The following is a 17,717-nucleotide window of genomic DNA, read 5'->3' on the forward strand; positions in this document are numbered from 1 at the left end:
AATATTTGAATTAAGTATTATGCCATCCTTGTGCTCCAAAATATTTTTAGGTTGGGTTTTTTTTCCCAAGCTACAGTAATTTCATATCCCTGCTGAGCTTGTTTATTATTGTGACATTGGTTTTAGAGTAGTTTACATTTTATCCTAGATACACACTATTCTGCTACATAGCTACAATTAATTTCAATTGATTGCCTGCTGCTCACTCCCCAAATTTCACTGCATGTCTCAGGCATTCATCTGAGTCTTACTGGGTCATAACTCAGGTAAAGAGAATTGAGATGACTCAGAATGCCATCACCCCCTAACCTACACATTCTTCACGTGTTGTCCCCATTGCACACCAAAAACAGCACCTGAGCAGAGAAATTGGACTCAACCCCACGAGGAGATTTTGCATGCTGTAAGTTGGCAATGCCATTCTCCTCCTTGCTTCCTGGCCAATTTTTAAATTAGGATGATAGAAAATCAGGCTTCATTAATTCCATTGCATGTAGGTAACATCTTCATTTAAAACATAAATTTTGAGGTGTATTTTTGCCACTCAAATAATTCTTCACAAGGATAACTCTTTTTGCTCCAGAGGATTTGGTCCTAATTTGTTGCAATTTGGGTAAAATCACAGACAAGCTACAGGACTACAGCCAGAACCAGTAAAATGCAGACAGGACTCCAATTTCCCTCACCCGCTGTTACAAACACAATATCGTAATCCTCTAAATCCAGATTCTAAATTCAGTCACATTCCAGTTCTGTTGTCAAAATCTGTGTCTACTGTCAGAGATGTTTTGTATATCCATAGGGTCTAGGACAAGCCAGAACATCCCCATCAATCTCATTGCTAAGATAACCCCATAGATAGCTCTAGACAGTCAGGCTCACAGTACTACACCATTTAGCCAGGTAGGCTCTATTTGTTTGCTGCAGCTCTGTTGTTGGAGACAGTATTCAGGCAATAAAACTCTAGACAGAAGCATCAGAGGTGAATAGATTTACAGTCCTGTTATGAAATTCTTTTATTCTTGCCAAATGTGAAGATCGTTAAAAAGCAAAACCAAAGAACAAAAACTCTTTCTGCAGAAGGGTGAATCAGCCCATCTGATCTCCAAGTGCCTGACCCAGAACAGCTCCCTGGGATGGCTGCACAATCATTAGCAATGGATTCTGTAAAACAGATGGGAGCCAAGTCAGCTAACAAGCCAGATGTCACCACTTGGAAAAAATATATGTATATTCCATGGTTTTCATCTAGATGCCAGGTAGGCACTGTGTGCAAATGCTCCCACCACCAGATAGTTAAGAGTGTCAGAAGGGACAGGCCATCAAAATGGGAGGCAGCAGCTCATCAGCAACCAAAATGCATCCATGTCTCACATTGTCAGTCAGAAGGATGGAAGCAGTGCCAGTGAAATTGTGCCTTTGGTGTGTTGGGGCATGCAATAGAGAAGGAATGGAGAGACTCCAGGGGCTTCTGAAGTAGAGGGCAAAATAATGGTCTGTGTGAAATTAAGTTTGACACTTACAGCTCTCCTAGTGCTATGTGACATTCTCCTAATATCTGGGAAAAAAAGGTGTAGTCAATCATATAAAGGAATAAGGAGGCAATAGGACAAACAAAGCTAAGAATACAATACCACTTAATGTATATACTAAAATTTGAGTGTTTTTTTTAATGGTAATTTGCTCCCAGGCACAAGCTTTAGTTTAAAATGCTGTTAGTGTGACACCTGGGTGTGGAGGCATCCGGTTGGGCTGCTCCCCTGAGCAGCACCACACTCCTCAGGCTGGAAACCTCTTTGGAGCAGAGCAAACCAGGGACACCAAGCCCCATGGACCATGCTGGGCTGGGAAGAGAAGGATGAAAGGGAAGGTCTTTGTACTTAAAAAAAGGAAAAAAAAATATACTCTTTACATGAAATTTACACTTCATGTTCAAAAAGCTGTAACTGATGATAGGGAACATGCATAGGTAGATCTGCAGGAATTCAGAATGAAAAGAAAAAAAATTGTGTCTTGCAATATTTTTCAATTTTTCCATCAGGCTCTTCCATGCATGATTTAACAAAACAAGATCTTAAAAGGTCTGGGAAAACACTATTAACCTGAAAAATAAGCAGCTTAAAAAACTACTGCAGGAGTTTCAGCCTTCCTATTCACAACCCTCAATCCACATATCTAACAGCACGTCTTTCAAGGCATATTTTCCTGCTGTTTACTCAGTCACCAAAACCCCTCAGACAAAAAAACCCTTGCAAAAATAAAAAATAACTGTGCAGGGGCTAAGATGACCCCTAATAAGATAACTGAATTCTATGCAAGGCATTACTGAATGCAAAAAGTAATACCAAAATGTGAAAAAGTACTTCCCTTTAATCTCCCCTTTCAAGTGACATTAATTTTAGCTCCAATAATGAAAAAAAATTCTAGGCTGAGGAATTATTTTCTTTTTAGTGTATGGGTCTTTCAGTTAACCCTTCACACTCTCACAAATTTCGTGCGCCTTTGCTTCTAGAAAAAAAGACAGAGTTAATGTTACAGATGGCCTCAAACATTTAAGTGGGATGCATCTGTTCAGAGCAAGGTGTCTGAAGCTGAATGTCTGAGCTATACACTGCCAACTCAGGCTGCCTTACAGTTAATGAAAGAAAGAAATACGTGTTTGCAGAAGACAAAGCGCTGGCTGTTGTTGGCTGCTTTTTTAGGATGAGTTGTGTTGCCCTTTTAAAGCAGCTGCTCTCTCCTCTGAACACAAAAGCAGCCTGGGGTAATTCCTGCAGTCTAAAAAGTTCATGTTCTGGCCAAGCAGCATCAGGTGGCTACTACCTTTCAGCATACATTGAAAAAAGCAAAAAATCCATGTTAGTCCCATTTGTGTTTGAGATGACCACTCTGTCCTGTCTAGCAAACAGCCCAGGGATGTGGCTTTGAGCTTGAATTGTTCAAGGGAGTTAACCTGCTCACTGTGATGCTTCCAAAAAAAAAAATTAAATGCTGTTTTATTTTGACATAACAATCAGTTCCACCAAGAGAGCAGCTCACACTGTGAATACATGGCCAGAAGAGAGATCATAGTTGCTCTTACCAAGTATCTCTCCGGACATTTATGTTTTTGAGTCAGTTTTAAGACATAAGATAACCATATACTTGTGCAAAACAGAAGCAGTAGTATGTTAAAAACATCAAGAAGGAGCATTGCTCAGAATTTTAAAACATCTTTTGGTTTTTAAAATAGTTCAAACTTTACAAAAATGGAAAGCTACAAATATGAATATCTGGCATTAGAAGTGTTTTTTCAACGTAATATTAAAACTAAAGGGTATATGTTATAAAAAGATTTCTCTATGAAAGAAGGAATAACTCAAAAATACTGTTTTAAATGCTGACTTCTTGAGGAAGTAGTCTAGACTACTTCTAATATAAGGCTTCCCAGGATTAATAACACAGGATTTGGAGACAGTGGAATAGATGTGCTCACATCTTCCCAGAGTTCCAAGGCACACATGTACTTGTCCAAAGCATATTTGTCAAACAATTAATTAGTTTAATTAATAACTAATTTACATAATTATACAACTGTGACATGTATTTGTCAGACATGCAGGGGACAGAAGAAAGGTGGCTGGTGCAGTGCTGTGCAGCACCAGGGAGCAGCTGAGGATTTCCCCAAACCAGCAGCCCCCACACTGTCCCTGCTTGCCTGAGCTGGAGAGTGATCACAGTAACCTCTGGCCAGTCTTTGCTGGGTGAGCCCACAAATTCCATAATGGAGCAAATCACGGCATTACTTACTCTCAGAGCAGTATTTGTCAGGAGAAATAACTTTTATTAAGCTAAGTGCCAAAATTGTAGGGTGCTCAAGGTTTCAGGTGCCTAATTTCTCATGAGACTGGACAAAGCAGCAGCAAACTCACAGCTAAACAGTGGTTAGAATTAACAGCCCTTTTTTCATCCTAATTACATTAATCAGCTAGGCAATTTGAGACAAGAGGATAATTGCTATCAATGTAGCAGAATTCAGTACCAGCAGGGAGAGAGGTGAAGGCTTGTTAGCCTCTTGGCTGTGCAGAAACAATTCACATTCCATTCCTTTGCACTTCTGACAAGTGGAGTAATTCACATCTGGCAAGTAAACAACAGCTCCTTGCTATGCTATCCTCATGCCTGCAATTCAACACTGTCAGAGGAAAAGGAGCTTTTCTCCCCAGCTTTTGCCAGAGTTTGAGAATTTGTGCATTCTCAAGACCATGTCTTCTGCCTTAAAATACAATGCAAACTATCTTCTCAGAAAGACAGAGAGTTAATATTTTATTTTATTTTATTTTATTTTATTTTATTTTATTTTATTTTATTTTATTTTATTTTATTTTATTTTATTCTGCTAGTCTACTATTTCTAATGTAAAGTATTCTCTTTCAAAAAAAGGAAATAGTACACCAGAATGAACAAAAATGGATTTTTTCCATCTTTCAGAGTTCTTGTACAGGTTACGACTACCATAAAAAAATAAAAAACATTTCCCACCTTCTCATATCCAGACTTGCAAGAGGACAGAAGAGAGAACATGAATACACAGACAATTGTGAGAAGCAGCACTGAGCACTGACCTGATGTTTGTGGTGTCCAGGGGGACAGTCCTTGCCTCCCTTTTTCCAGGTCCATTGAAATACAGAGATTTTCCATCGCTGAGCACACCACAGCCTGTCCCGACCTGACCTCCTGTTATCTTGTACCAGAGAGGGCTTAGCTTCCTCTCAAACCTGTCGAACATCTCACTGTGATTAGGCACATTAGACACACAGGTTCCATGTGATGCTTCAAGAAAAAAGAAAAGAGGGAGATGCTTTGGTGAAACTGTGTTGGACAGAGTAAGGGTCAGATACAGTACACTGGCACATGGTTCTGTTAAATCTATAAGTGACAAAGCACCAGGCTTTTCTAAAAAAATGCCCTGATGACTGGGTTGTACCTTTTTAAACTCACTTTACAAATTTCTGTAGGAAGAATAAGCCCTCTTCCTCTAAACTCTAAGATGGCTTATTTCTCTAGGTGAAAAACAGCCAAGCTTTATGTTGATAAGACATTTTTTGCAAACAGAAAAATATTATCCTTCTATTTAATTTTAAGCAAATCGAACAAAAGATGTTAGCTTATTGCTTTGTTGGTTGAGGGTTGAAAAGACTGCAGTGTGCAACTAGTTGTGTCAATCATTTTTTTTCCACAGGGTTTGCATTTTGGGATTTTTCCTATTTCAGCATAAAAGCCCCTAAAACCACAAGTGAGCAGAATTTTCCACAGAAGGGCCTGTCAGAACATATGCTCCTTCCTGGTCCCATGCCATCTGATGGCCAGGGGACTCAAAAATGGCAACAATTCTTTTGAAGATGATCCAAAGGCTTTTAAGCAGACTTTTCAGTTTATAATATTTTATTTTGTTTTCTCTTTTATTGCTAGTCCCTTCCCATTCATACAGATGGTGATGTTCAAAGATTGTGGTTGCTAGAAACATCAACAGTGTCCGCTGCCTTCAGCTGCTCTGCTTTGCCTGTGCCGAATTGAATTTAACAAAACAAGAAAGATTCCTCTTGGCAGCCCATGCAATATATGTCATCATATATTTCTGCAGAATGTTGGAGAGGAAAAACGAGATGTCAGGTTTAGAGGTTTAACTCAGGCAGTGCTTACTGTAACCCACCTGAGGAGGGTTGTCTTACCCGTGTAGCCCAGGTCACAGAAGCAGACCCCCGAGACGCAGTCCCCGTGGCCACTGCAGTAGTTGGGGCAAGGCTCAGAGATGTAGACGCCGTCCAAGCCGAAAGGAGGCACGCTCTTGTGGGAGCTGCTCTCCTGGATCCAGCGGAATCGGGTCTTACTGCGGAGAAAAAACAACGCTGTTTTTCCTCCTGGCTTCAACAGTGCTGATCCTTGCTTAAGATTAAGAGGACCTTTTCCCAAATTAACCATTTGCAAATAGGATGCCTGGATTTCTGTCATGCTACATTTGTGCAACATTGCTTAAGGATATCTCTTCCAGACTTTTTGGCTGCATTTTGATTTCCTCTGTTTCTCTGGCCCGTATCCATCAGTGCGAGGCAAAGAACAAATACATGGTTTTATCAACAACAGTGAATGATTAGATGTGACTTTGAAGATGCTTTTTACTACTCAGTCCAACCTGAACTGCTAATTATGTATCAAAATTCCAGAATTTCATTTCTTACAGTATTTTTGAAAGGAACTCAGTAACAGCAGCAATACAGAGTTTATTGTGGCATTGTACACTTTTGAGTAAAAAACCTTTAAGTTATTTGGATACAAGAAAAAAAAACACTTTCTAAATAGAATGGCAAATAACCATTCTGACTCTTTAGTCCCAAAGTTAAGCATTCTGATGGTGAGATGGAGATATGGTAGACCTGGTAAAACATGGATCAAGGAACAAACAAGTGATATCACTAATAACTTATCTAAGACTGCTGAGCTGACACAGCTGGACCAGAGACAGTCCATCAGTTCATACTCTAAAAGCCTAGTCCCAATTTTTAATGGCAGGGTCTTGTGACATACCCTTTCTTGGAGTGGCTGCAGATTCCTCCATTGGGTGGGGGTGTCCCTAAAGATTAATCCTTGAGACTGAGCAAGAAATTTGTCCATGGTCATTGTATGGCTGAGTAACATCAATCTCTACTTAATAATTGTTTTTGCTAGCTTTAATGCAATTGCTTTGATACAGTTGGTTCAGTGTTGCTTTACAGTACACTGTATTACAATAGTTGTTATAGCTCCAATACTCTGTAGTAAATAATTCTGATTAAGATCTTGTCTAATTGTTACCATAATGAATCTATTTATATAAATAAACATATTTATATAAATAGATCTAGTTTGCCATCCCTAATCCTGCAGGACAAATCTGTGAAAAGGTTCAGTTACACCTGTATAATCCTTTAGATATAAACCACTGACAAAGTCTAGGGCTAAGATTGGATCCAGATGCACCCAGGCTCCTCTCTGAGAAGGAGTTTAGAAAGCAGTGGGGTCCTTTCTTGACCTCATGGCTCAGTGGGAGGGTTTCTTTATTAAACTTTGTCTGAAACTCCCACTCTGCCCACAACTCTGACTCGCTGCTTAGGAAACATGAAGAAAAAAAAATTTGGTTATTAATTTCCAGTCTTTAACTTTTAGCTGAATCATTTTACAGGAGCTCCAGAGAGGGGAACAGATTTAAAATCTCATTGCCAAGAGAACGGGTTAACTAATAACCTCCTTGCTACTCTGCCTAAAAAAATAATAAACATATTGCTTTTTGTTTTTTGCTGTGCACTGGGATTTGGTAGGTAGGTGATCATCATGCTCATGCTCTGTACCAAATAAAGAAATGGCATGCTCTCTGGGTAATGCATGAACCATGATTTCCTAAGTGGCTCTCCATAAACTCAATTCTCAACATGCTAAAACACTCATTGCAGTCACAATACTTACATTTTTAATGTATTAGCATGAGTTTCTTATTCCTGATCACATTACTGAACATAATGCCAAACAGATTGCTGCTATTGATTCTGCCCTGCTTGTTTTGGGTAAATCAAATCAGCTGGTGTCATATCTGTGCGATTTGGCACCTGCTTTTATTGGCTAATTACTGAAGAAAGGACAAACTTGTTATGGTACACACTGCTATTTCAAGTCCTTGCGGCAGAGGCACTGGCTCCCCTGCTACAAAACACACCAGACACTCCAGTGGGATTGAGGATGAGGGAGGAGGATGGCTCAGAAACCCCGAGGCAGCACTAGAGAAGCTGCCAGGGGTGAGAGGCAGGGGCACATGGCCAGGGGCCTGCGGGGGTGGTTGTGCTGGCAGCACTTGGTGCATACAACAAATTAGATTGGGGGGTTTCACTGATGGAGTGAGAAACTTCAGCCAAATCCAGATAAGACTGAGAAAACCCTCCTGATTTCAAGGCTTGTTTTTGTATTGCACCATCAGGTGTTTTCTCAGTTGTATTAATCTGATGCTGAGGTTGTGCTTGCAGATGGGCACATCTGCCATTCTTCCCTCCTTTGCCTCTGGCTGTCCTGGCTGCCTTCAGTGACACAGCACATTATGCACCAGCTCAAATACCTTGCTAAGGTTTCTTTGCCCAGAATGGCAACTAAAATTAATCCTGTTGAAATGGCTTATTTAATTAATGTGACTTATTACTCTCTTGCTGGTGCCTCTGACCTAGCTGACATGGATAAAGACAATGAAGGGATTGATGTAAAATTAAGAAGTGCTGGGTTCCTCGCTGCTTTGTAATTTAATTATTTATTACAGACCAAGCTGACACCTTTAAAATGGAAAATTCTAACTGTTTTGGGCAGCATAGTATGTTTTCCACAGATCTGCCGTATTTCAACACTGCTTTTATTCACAGCTTTGCAACTTCTTCCTAATGTACCATTCTAGAAGCAGCTAAAAATCAGCTAATCCACGGGTCCCCCTGGCATCACTGGGATACAGTGCACCGTACCTGGCTGCAAGCGACCTGGGGATAACAATAGTAACTCTTGTCCAGTCCTCAAAGTCTCCCGTGTGGTACACGGAGGGCTCGCTGAGCTCCCGGGAGCTGCCCTCGCAGCCCTTGGTGCCCGGGGACGCGGGGTAGCAGCCCTCCTTCACCAGCGACCAGAAGAGCCCAGCATCGTGTGAGTACTGCAGCAGAACGGGGGCAGAGCTGCTGTACTGGTTGGTGCAGCCGATGTTCAGCTGCAAAGAAGCAGAGAGTCAGAAATGATACCAAGAAACCTGCATTGTTATCAGTATTTATTGGCTGCAAACCAGCTTTGACTTTTTGTGCTGGAAGGCTTAATGCTCTGAGCACTTGCTCTGAACCCTGGTGGCAGACACTGACTGATGCTTGGGGTCTGTTTCTTATATTTAAATGACATTTCTTGGTGAAAAATTCCCACTATTCCTCCGTTAAGGTTGCTGAATTCAGCACACAAAAAGGTGCAAAGAACTTTCCAAGGGTCCCTGTTCATAGCAAGCCCCAAATGGCAAATTGTGCAGGCAGCTGCATGCCCAGGAGTGGGAAGAGCTGTACCCTCTGGGATCCATCACATCTGCAGCCCAGTGTGCCCAGAGGATCAGCCTGACTCCCAGGTTAGCCCTTCTGGCCTTGCAGGAATGATGTCTGCGAGTTGGCACTGCAATTTGGGCCCCCAGAATAGAGTAAAATCTGGATTAAGAAGAAAAATGTGTACTAAAATATGAAATGAGAATTCAACCAGCAGCTGATTTGAAGTCAGCGGCTGATTTGAAGTTTCAGTTTCAGTTTCATTCTTCAAGCTATCAGAAAAATATTAGTTTTCATTATTTTATTACAGAAATTCTACTTGAGCTGTAGAATGTAAGATGTAAAACAAAATCATTCATGTAAAATGAAATAATTCTAACAAATTACTGTCTTTGAGCTTATCAATGCAAAATTATTCCAGTCTGCTATTTAAAATGGAAATTTCACACACTCACAAAAGCATGCAAATAGGACTAACACATTTATGTGCAGGCTGAAAAGCTTTCCAAAAAAGTATAAATTCAGTCCTTAAATAATAGACTTTATAAGGAAAAACACACTCTTCTGTGACACATTCTTATGTTTTATAGTTATGTTACATTGTCAAGTGCTTCAGTGATGGAAGGTGTATGAAACATTTTTAAGTATTGAATTTTTTTTTTAATTGCTGCTGACCATCAAACCTAGAGAATGGAGACTTAGCCACTAAAGTACAGGAAGGTGGTAAAAAGGCAAATAGCATCTTTTCCAGGCTAAATGGTGTTTATATATTGAGATATCCTTGGGTTCTAGACAGTTTAAAATATAAAACTGCATGCAATACTCCAAGAAAATTGTACTGAAATCCCTCAGTTTGTATAGCATTTTATTAGCATATCTTTTAGTTGAAATTAGATTATTTTACAAATCCCAGTATTTCTAACGAACTTTCCTATTTATAGAACTGTGGGAATTATATTTGAAAAGCTGCCTGTAAACATCTGATCTTTTTAATAATTCCACTTGTAAATTATTCAGTGTCTGTATCCACCAATTATGTAAGGACCATGTATTTGTGGGGAGCTCATTAAAATTGCATTGCAACCAACTTCCAGAATTCACCAATGGGATTTCATTATAAACTCAATAAAATTTTGATTACGGTTCAGAAACAAGAGCTTGTCAAAGCAAATACACTTTCTTTGGAGCCCATATTCTGATGTATTGTCAGACCACTGAAATTTTTGTAAGCTCTTTAAAGAAGAAAATGCTAATTGGAGCCTATATTCATTGACACAATAAAAGCAAATTATATGGAAAACCCACACTGGAGTACAGAGCAGCTTGTAAGTCCTTAAATAGTTTAAAATACAAAAAATGTACCCAAACCACATTGGAGCTTTTGTACTCACAGAGCCCCAGACAGGATAAATCCTTTTTTGCTTGACAGTGCAGTAGCATTTCCTAGTACTGACTTGAATATAATGACAGTCACTTCAGCACACTTCTGAAACGTGCTGAAGAACAAAAACCTTTAAAACTTCTCCAGTAAAAGCAGTAAAAATGCTTTCCTGCACCAAGGTTTTGGCTATTCTTCTAGAAAGCAGGATGGGATTTTATCTGTATGTGTTCCTACTTGTGCTCTTCACACCTTTTTATGCAATTGTCTAATTTATCACCTTTGTTTGAACTGTGGCCCCAGTGGCATCTTGCAAGTATTGGCTAAGGGCAGTTTTACTATATTCTGATATTCTATTTTACTATATTCTGATATTCTTGCACAGATTAATGTTTAAGGAATACCTTGAACTGCAGGACATATCCAGGCTTCAGAGTTAGGTCTCGAGTCACTGCAAACCGGTCTCCATCTGATTTACCGAAGAGCATGGCAGAGGGGGTGGCAGAGCAGAAACTTTCATTTTTGGTCATCCCTTCATTGGCCAGCATTAACCATACACTCATCTGGTTCATAGGGTAATCAAATGCTGGCTTTTCATAAAAGTTCTGTTAGAAATGAAAAGGAAAGCCAGAGGTATTAACCCCTTTCAGTGTGACTTCAGAATAATTCCCAAAACTATGAACTTCCAAATTTTGCAATTTTTATTTTCTGTAGTTTTAAAAAAAACATTGATTTAAATTAAATTTAATTTCCAAGACTTCAGTCTTGACTTTTTGCAGAGAGACATCATTACATCCTCTGCCACAAAGCTTAGGAGCCTGACTATTTTGTGGAAAGACCCAGGTTAAGCCCACACAGAGACGTGGCTGCAAGCACTACAGCTGTCTCTTTAAACAGACCCAGTATTTTCAAAGAAAACTGTGTTCAAACAAGTCTCCTAACAGGACAGTTGTTATGTGGGGATACCCACAGCCTGTTCTTGCTTGTTACCTGTGGTAAGGTGGGATTAACAACAGGAATGATGTGCTTCTGCTTCTCTGACAAAATGATGATGTCGTCGATGGCCCACTGATCGTACCCTTCCCCTGAGAACACCGGCTGCCACCAGCGAAACCTGGTGCAAGGGGTCTTGGCTGCAGCTGGCAGCTCCAGATAGACAAACCTGAGGAACACAAATTGAGCAGGACTTCAGAGAACACAGTTTGTAGAAAATATATCACACAACAGGGAAAAGAGGCAGGAAAGGCAGCATCTAATGTGTACAAGTCCTCAGTAATTTGCATGTCCAGAGAAAGGCAATGGAGCTGGGGAAGGGTCTAAGAGAGTAACTCGTATGAGCTTCAGCTGAGGAAATTTGGGTTGTTTAGTCTGGAGAAAAGGAGGCTCAACAGAGATCTCATTGCTCTCTACAACGACCTGAAAGGAGGTTGTAGTGAGATGGGATCTTCTCCCAGGCAACTAGGGACATGACTACATTGCCTCAAACTCTGCCCGGAGAGATTCAGGTTGGGCAACAGGCAGAATTTCTCTGCTGAAAAGGTGGTTGGGCATTGGAGCTCCCTGGGCTGCCCAGGGACCTGGAGGAGTCACCATCCCTGGAAGTGTTCAAAAAAACCCTGCATATGGCACTTAGTGCTGTAATTTAGTTGATATGGTGATGTTGGGTCAAAGGCTGGATTTCATGATCTTGGAGGTCTTTTCCAACTTTAGTGATCTATGATGCTATTCTATTTTTTCCATATATCTAGATACCTATTTAGACACTGAATATCAAGAAGCCTTTGTTCTTCTTGTCTGTGAAGAATGTAAACTCTTTAAAACAATGTCTGTTTTTCATGCTCTATTACTATATTGACAAACACAATAAGGAACTGATTTGAGCTCTCTAGCTTTGAATCAAACTATTCAGCTGATCCATGTTCATCAAGTATTAATGTTTTTCTGATGCCAGGAAGTAATAGTGGCATATCCTAACAAAATTAATTTCTCATTCTCTTCTGCTGATTGGTCCTATTTGTAGACAAAAGCATCCTGCTGTTACAATGCAATAGATTATGTAGCAGTTTTCTTTGGGTAAAAATATTTCAGGCCTGCTATACAGATCTTTGTAAAAGAACTTCAGGTCTGTTCAGTTTGCTTTATGTTCAACTTAAAAAAACACCTTACAAAAATGATGCTAAAGAAAAGTTCAAGTTTCAAGCCTAATCATACTTGCATCAAAAAGTACAAGTCCAGTATATCATATACATATCTATTTCAAACAGCTTATATATATGCATTTATACATACAATCCTTTAGACATACAAACTCTTTCTTTATATCACATTTTATTGTACCATTTACTCCGCTTCACTTGCCACTTAGGCATAGAGAGGAGAAATAATTCTTTTTCAGTTCTTTTCAAGAGAATTCTTAGGTTTACTGTTGGAAAATATGAACTGGAAAATGAGATCTGGACCACATTTGAAACAAGAGAAAAATAAATCTGCATAGTTATGTTCAGTAAGGACCAGCACTCTTCTGGTGTGCAGAAGGGCAAATGTTTTGTCTAAAAATGTGTTGGATAGTCCATTATTGAAGCTTTCATTATTTAGCTTCGTTGTTGGGTGTGTCCTATAATTTTGACCAAGTAGAGACCAAAGCACTCACCTAGTAGATGAGGGGAAGGGGGTAGCCATAGTTTGGATTTTAGTAAGGCTTTTGATACTGTACCTCACAGTGTCTTTATGGACAAGGTGTCCACCTGTGGGATGAGCAGGTTGACAATGTGCTGGGTGAAGGCCTGGATGAGGGGGCAGAATTCAAAGGGTTGTAGTGAATGGGGTCACATCTGCCTGGCGACTGGATGCCAGCAGAGTTCCTCAGGTTCAATCTTAGGACAGTCCTGTTCAAGGCATTTATCAGTAATATGGATGCAGGAGTTGAATGCACCCTTTTGCTGATGATACAAGCTGAGAGTTCTATTGGCTCTCTTGAGGGTCAAGAGGTCTTGCAGAGGAATCTTGACAGATTGGAACATTGGGATTGATTCATGGGATAAAATTTAGCAAGTGGAAACGTCGATTCTGCATCTAGGATGGAGTAACACTGAGCACAGTTTTAGGTCCCTTCTACCTGAAATATTCTATTCTATTCTATTCTATTCTATTCTATTCTATTCTATTCTATTCTATTCTATTCTATTCTATTCTATTCTATTCTATTCTATTCTATTCTATTCTATTCTATTCTATTCTATTCTATTCTATTCTATTCTATTCTATTCTATTCCATTCCATTCCATTCCATTCCATTCCATTCCATTCCATTCCATTCCATTCCATTCCATTCCATTCCATTCCATTCCATTATATTCTATTCGATTCCATTCCATTCCATTCCATTATATTCTATTCTCAAGAGTTTTATACTTGCAAGAGCCTAGGTGACCTCTAAAAAAGAACAGTCAGCCAAGTAGTTACAGAAATCCTTCCAAAAGCATTGTTCATTGCAATGCAAAATGACAAGATGAGAAGATAAAATTATTTGTATGTTGAAAAGACATGGACTGCAGGTAATAGAAATCAGATTTACATCTATACAGACAAATACAGAAAATTTAAATTTTCACTGACAAGGAATCTGACAAATTAGAATGGCTGAACATGATTTCTTCTCCCAAAATATTTATTTAAAGGAGCTTTTGCTTCATATAACATTAATACATGTTCAGTAGATCTGAAACCAGAGTCAGAGGAAATGAAAGATTTCTACACCTCTTTTGGGCAATTTCTGTATTTGCTTTCTAATGTTTTGCAGATATTAGCATTTTAGTCATGTTTCACATAGGAGATAAGTGATAGGAAATTTTATATTTTACTTCAGATTTAAAGGCCCACTTTCATTCCATTTTTTATTACTAGTGACAGGAGTTTACTGTGCCAGCCAGAAAAAGTTTCTAAATAATGGTGACTTCTAAGCATTATAACTTTAAATTATTATTCGTGTTTTCATAAGTTGAGAAATATATATTTTAAAAAGCTGATGCCATATAGATTGGTTAATTGAAATCAAAATTATACCTGGGTTTGCTGAAGTCAGAGAAATACATTTCTGCTAGTAGCTGCCAATTGATCCCACCGTTATTGCTGTACTGCAGCAGCACACCTTCTTCTCTGCTGTCAGGTTTATTGCAAGAAGAGGTCTCTCCTCCAATCTGGATGTAAAACTGTACAAAATCCACCCATGTTGTGTCCAAATCCCAGCTTACCAACTGTCTTTTTCCAGCCTACAATACAAAGAGCAGAGGGACAGTAATAATTTTAATTATGGCACCTTCACAATAAATGGACATATTTAAAGTCCATCACAAATGAATATTACACACAAAATTACACAACATGGAGGACATTGACTTCTGTATCAAATTGTCTTTTTTTGTCTCTCAGTTATTTTGCTTGGCCATCCTTTATGTCACCCTGATTTGATCCCACAAGAACTTTATTATTAGATTCCAACACACAATGCAACTTCACAACACAGTTTCCACACAAGAATTTAATCTCATTCCCCCATGGTCCCCAGTGACTTCAGAGAACAAAGAGCAGGTGCTGGACATCCTGAATCAACCCAGGTTAATTTTTAAGTATTCAGCTTTCTATTGATAACACATAGAGCAGTAAAAGGCCATTTCTCTAGTCTTATTTCCCTGGTCAAATCTTGCACTGCACAAGGCTACCCAATCACCTGACATCAGCTCCTATAATATCTTGCTCAAAGTCCATCTCCTACACAAGAACCAGGGAGCAGCATTTTCTGTTCATGCTTCAGCTGAATAAGATTTGTTCCTACACAAAACTGTATTCTTTTCCTAGTAAGCATTGTAGATCAGGAGTGTTTCAACTAACTAAAACCTGTGGATTTAGTTTCAAGTTTAAATAAATAAGTTTTGAGAGGAACAAATAGCCTTGTAAAATTTAGTGAACAGCTTTTCCAAGTATGTTTTTGAATTTAAGAGGTCAACATGGTCACTTTGTGCATATTCAGAAGACAGAGCATATTAATCTAAAAAAAACTTTAAGCTTTAAGAGCCTTTTATTATAACAGAAATTATCCCATAACCCTCTTCCCTTTTTGCCCTGGATCTTGAGGCTGAACCTGTGGACTTGCACATCACCAAACCTACAAGATGCTGATAAGGAATACAAAGCTGCCTGTGACAAGGCAGGACACAGGATGAGAGCAGAGTGTCCCCAGAGAGGTGCCCTGCATGCTCTGCATCTGGCACAGCCCTGCCCCAGCACAGCATCCTGCTGCCACAAGGTAGGGCAAAGCCATTTGTGTAGAAGTGGAGAGAGCATGCAGGGATTGTATTTCTGTATTTACTAAAGTAGTTGAAACCTGGCACCATCCCTCAAAATGGACCAGGACTGGTCATCATGATTACTGTTTCTAATTCCCTTAAAAAAAAAAAAAAAAAAAAAAGGGTTTCTGTCCATCTCCAAGCATAAAACAGTTTAAAAAAGGAAAACCAAGGCTAAGTTATGACACCTATGTTTTAAGTAATGTTTGTGTTTTTCTCTGTCACTTGTATATTTAGGATCTTTATGACAAATTTCCAAACAAACTTGATATAAGCAAGTGACGTGATCTAGCTGGACACAAGTAATAAGATTTAGGAGCTGCGATTTAAAATATTATCTGTGTTTTTTAATAAGGTGACAGATGAATTTAAATCCTGTTTCATTCATCACCTCTTTCTTCTTTCTACACAGCTGAGGGTAAACCCAGCAGAGATAAATGTCTACTGCTTTCCTTCTCAGAACATTTTACTTTGCTGGTATAACAGCCTGGGTGCTGAGCTCATTTGCAAACCCTAGCAATAGGCCACCTTACACTGTCAGTCTGACTTCTGGAAACTGAATACATGGGGGTCTGAAGTTTTGTTGGCTTGTACCATTGATGACAAGGCAGTAAAATCTGTGAAGAATCCTTTGACTCGCAAAAAGCTCATACAGCATGCAATCATACTGATTTTGTCTGGAATTGTTCTTGTTGTTTTGGTTTATTTGGTCATTTTTTCCCTGCTGAGATGGGAATTCCCTCCTGGATGGTGCCCTGAGAGTGAGAACTCCGTCTTGGATGCAAAGCTTCCTGGTACAGCCCCACATGGCTAATGCTGGCCAAGGTGACACTGATAATCCTTCTGGGTAGTTTGCTTTCAGCTTCATAGGAGACACTGGAATTTGAAACTATCACCATCAAATCAAGCCAGTAAAGGGTCAAAAAGCTGCAAACACCCTTGCTGGCCATGGGCTGGTGTGTCCTGGCTAGCTGGGGGCACCCAGCATACTGACCTGCAGTGGGTAGAGCTCTGCCTCTGAAACTATTAGAGGTGGGTTTCCATATCTGCACCCCACAGCAGCTCTGCCTGCCAAAGGGGAAATCACAGAACCAGGATAATTGAGAGAGGGCATGAGTGACATAAAGCCTTGGGGGAATTGCAGGGGCTAATTGAAAGAGCTCTGAATTGTGAACACACCTACAATTGATTAAAATGAGCTGTAAAACAAAAGATAGAGGGTTGTCAGAACAAAGCCAACATTAATTCTGGCAGCAATAATTGATTATGGCAGCAAACATTAGACATTCAAATAAAGAGTGTCTGTTTGAGCAAATGAAAAGAAATGTGAATATGAGCTCCCCAAAACAATACAGAACTGTTTGGCAACTATAAAAATAATTTTTTATTATCTACCAGTATGGCCCCTTGGCACATTGAGAAAGATCTAAACAGAAATTAAATAAACCACCTTCTGTTGACAGCACACAGACTGCTACTTCTCAAGAAATGAGTGATAACATAACCCTTAGAGATCAATAGAAAGAAGCCAAGAATTTCTAAATGAGTTTTTCACTCCTCCTTAGCAGGAATCAGAAGAAAGATCATAGCAGGTTAATTCTAATTTAGCAAACTACTTTTGAGAAACTTGGCATAAGGAACCAAGCCAGAAGGAAAAACATCTAACAGGGAAGACAATTATGTATAAAAATCCAATTATCACAATTAGCTAGTTATACTGATTGGTCTATTACGAAATTTTCAGTGCAGAGCTCTATTTCCAGGGGAGCTGGATGTGAGACTATGTAGGAGTGCTGAAAATTATTTCATGGGTTAGATTTTTGTAATGAGGTAAACAACACACAATTACACAGTGTTGCATATTGGGTTATTCTTCTGGGACTAATCTGGCTTTCATGACAGCAGTGGCAGTTTGATCAAACCTTTAAAAGAAAGCACATA

General features: G+C 39.4%; 1 protein-coding gene across 2 annotated transcripts in view; it reads right to left on the minus strand.

Moving 5' to 3' along the window:
• Positions 1–17,717, minus strand: part of RELN (reelin) — a 272,198-nt gene that overhangs the window by 56,444 nt on the left and 198,037 nt on the right. For both annotated transcript variants that reach the window (XM_086886679.1, XM_086886680.1), the window contains exons 25-30: positions 14,497–14,702; positions 11,425–11,596; positions 10,839–11,039; positions 8,511–8,746; positions 5,712–5,869; positions 4,605–4,812 (exon numbers count right to left, since the gene is read on the minus strand). In XM_086886679.1, coding sequence (XP_086742805.1) covers positions 4,605–4,812; positions 5,712–5,869; positions 8,511–8,746; positions 10,839–11,039; positions 11,425–11,596; positions 14,497–14,702 — 1,181 coding nt within the window. The remainder of the gene's footprint in view (positions 1–4,604; positions 4,813–5,711; positions 5,870–8,510; positions 8,747–10,838; positions 11,040–11,424; positions 11,597–14,496; positions 14,703–17,717) is intronic.

This window comes from Cyanistes caeruleus, chromosome 4 (assembly GCF_971803275.1).
Source record: "Cyanistes caeruleus chromosome 4, bCyaCae1.hap1.1, whole genome shotgun sequence".
Lineage (NCBI taxonomy): Eukaryota > Metazoa > Chordata > Aves > Passeriformes > Paridae > Cyanistes > Cyanistes caeruleus.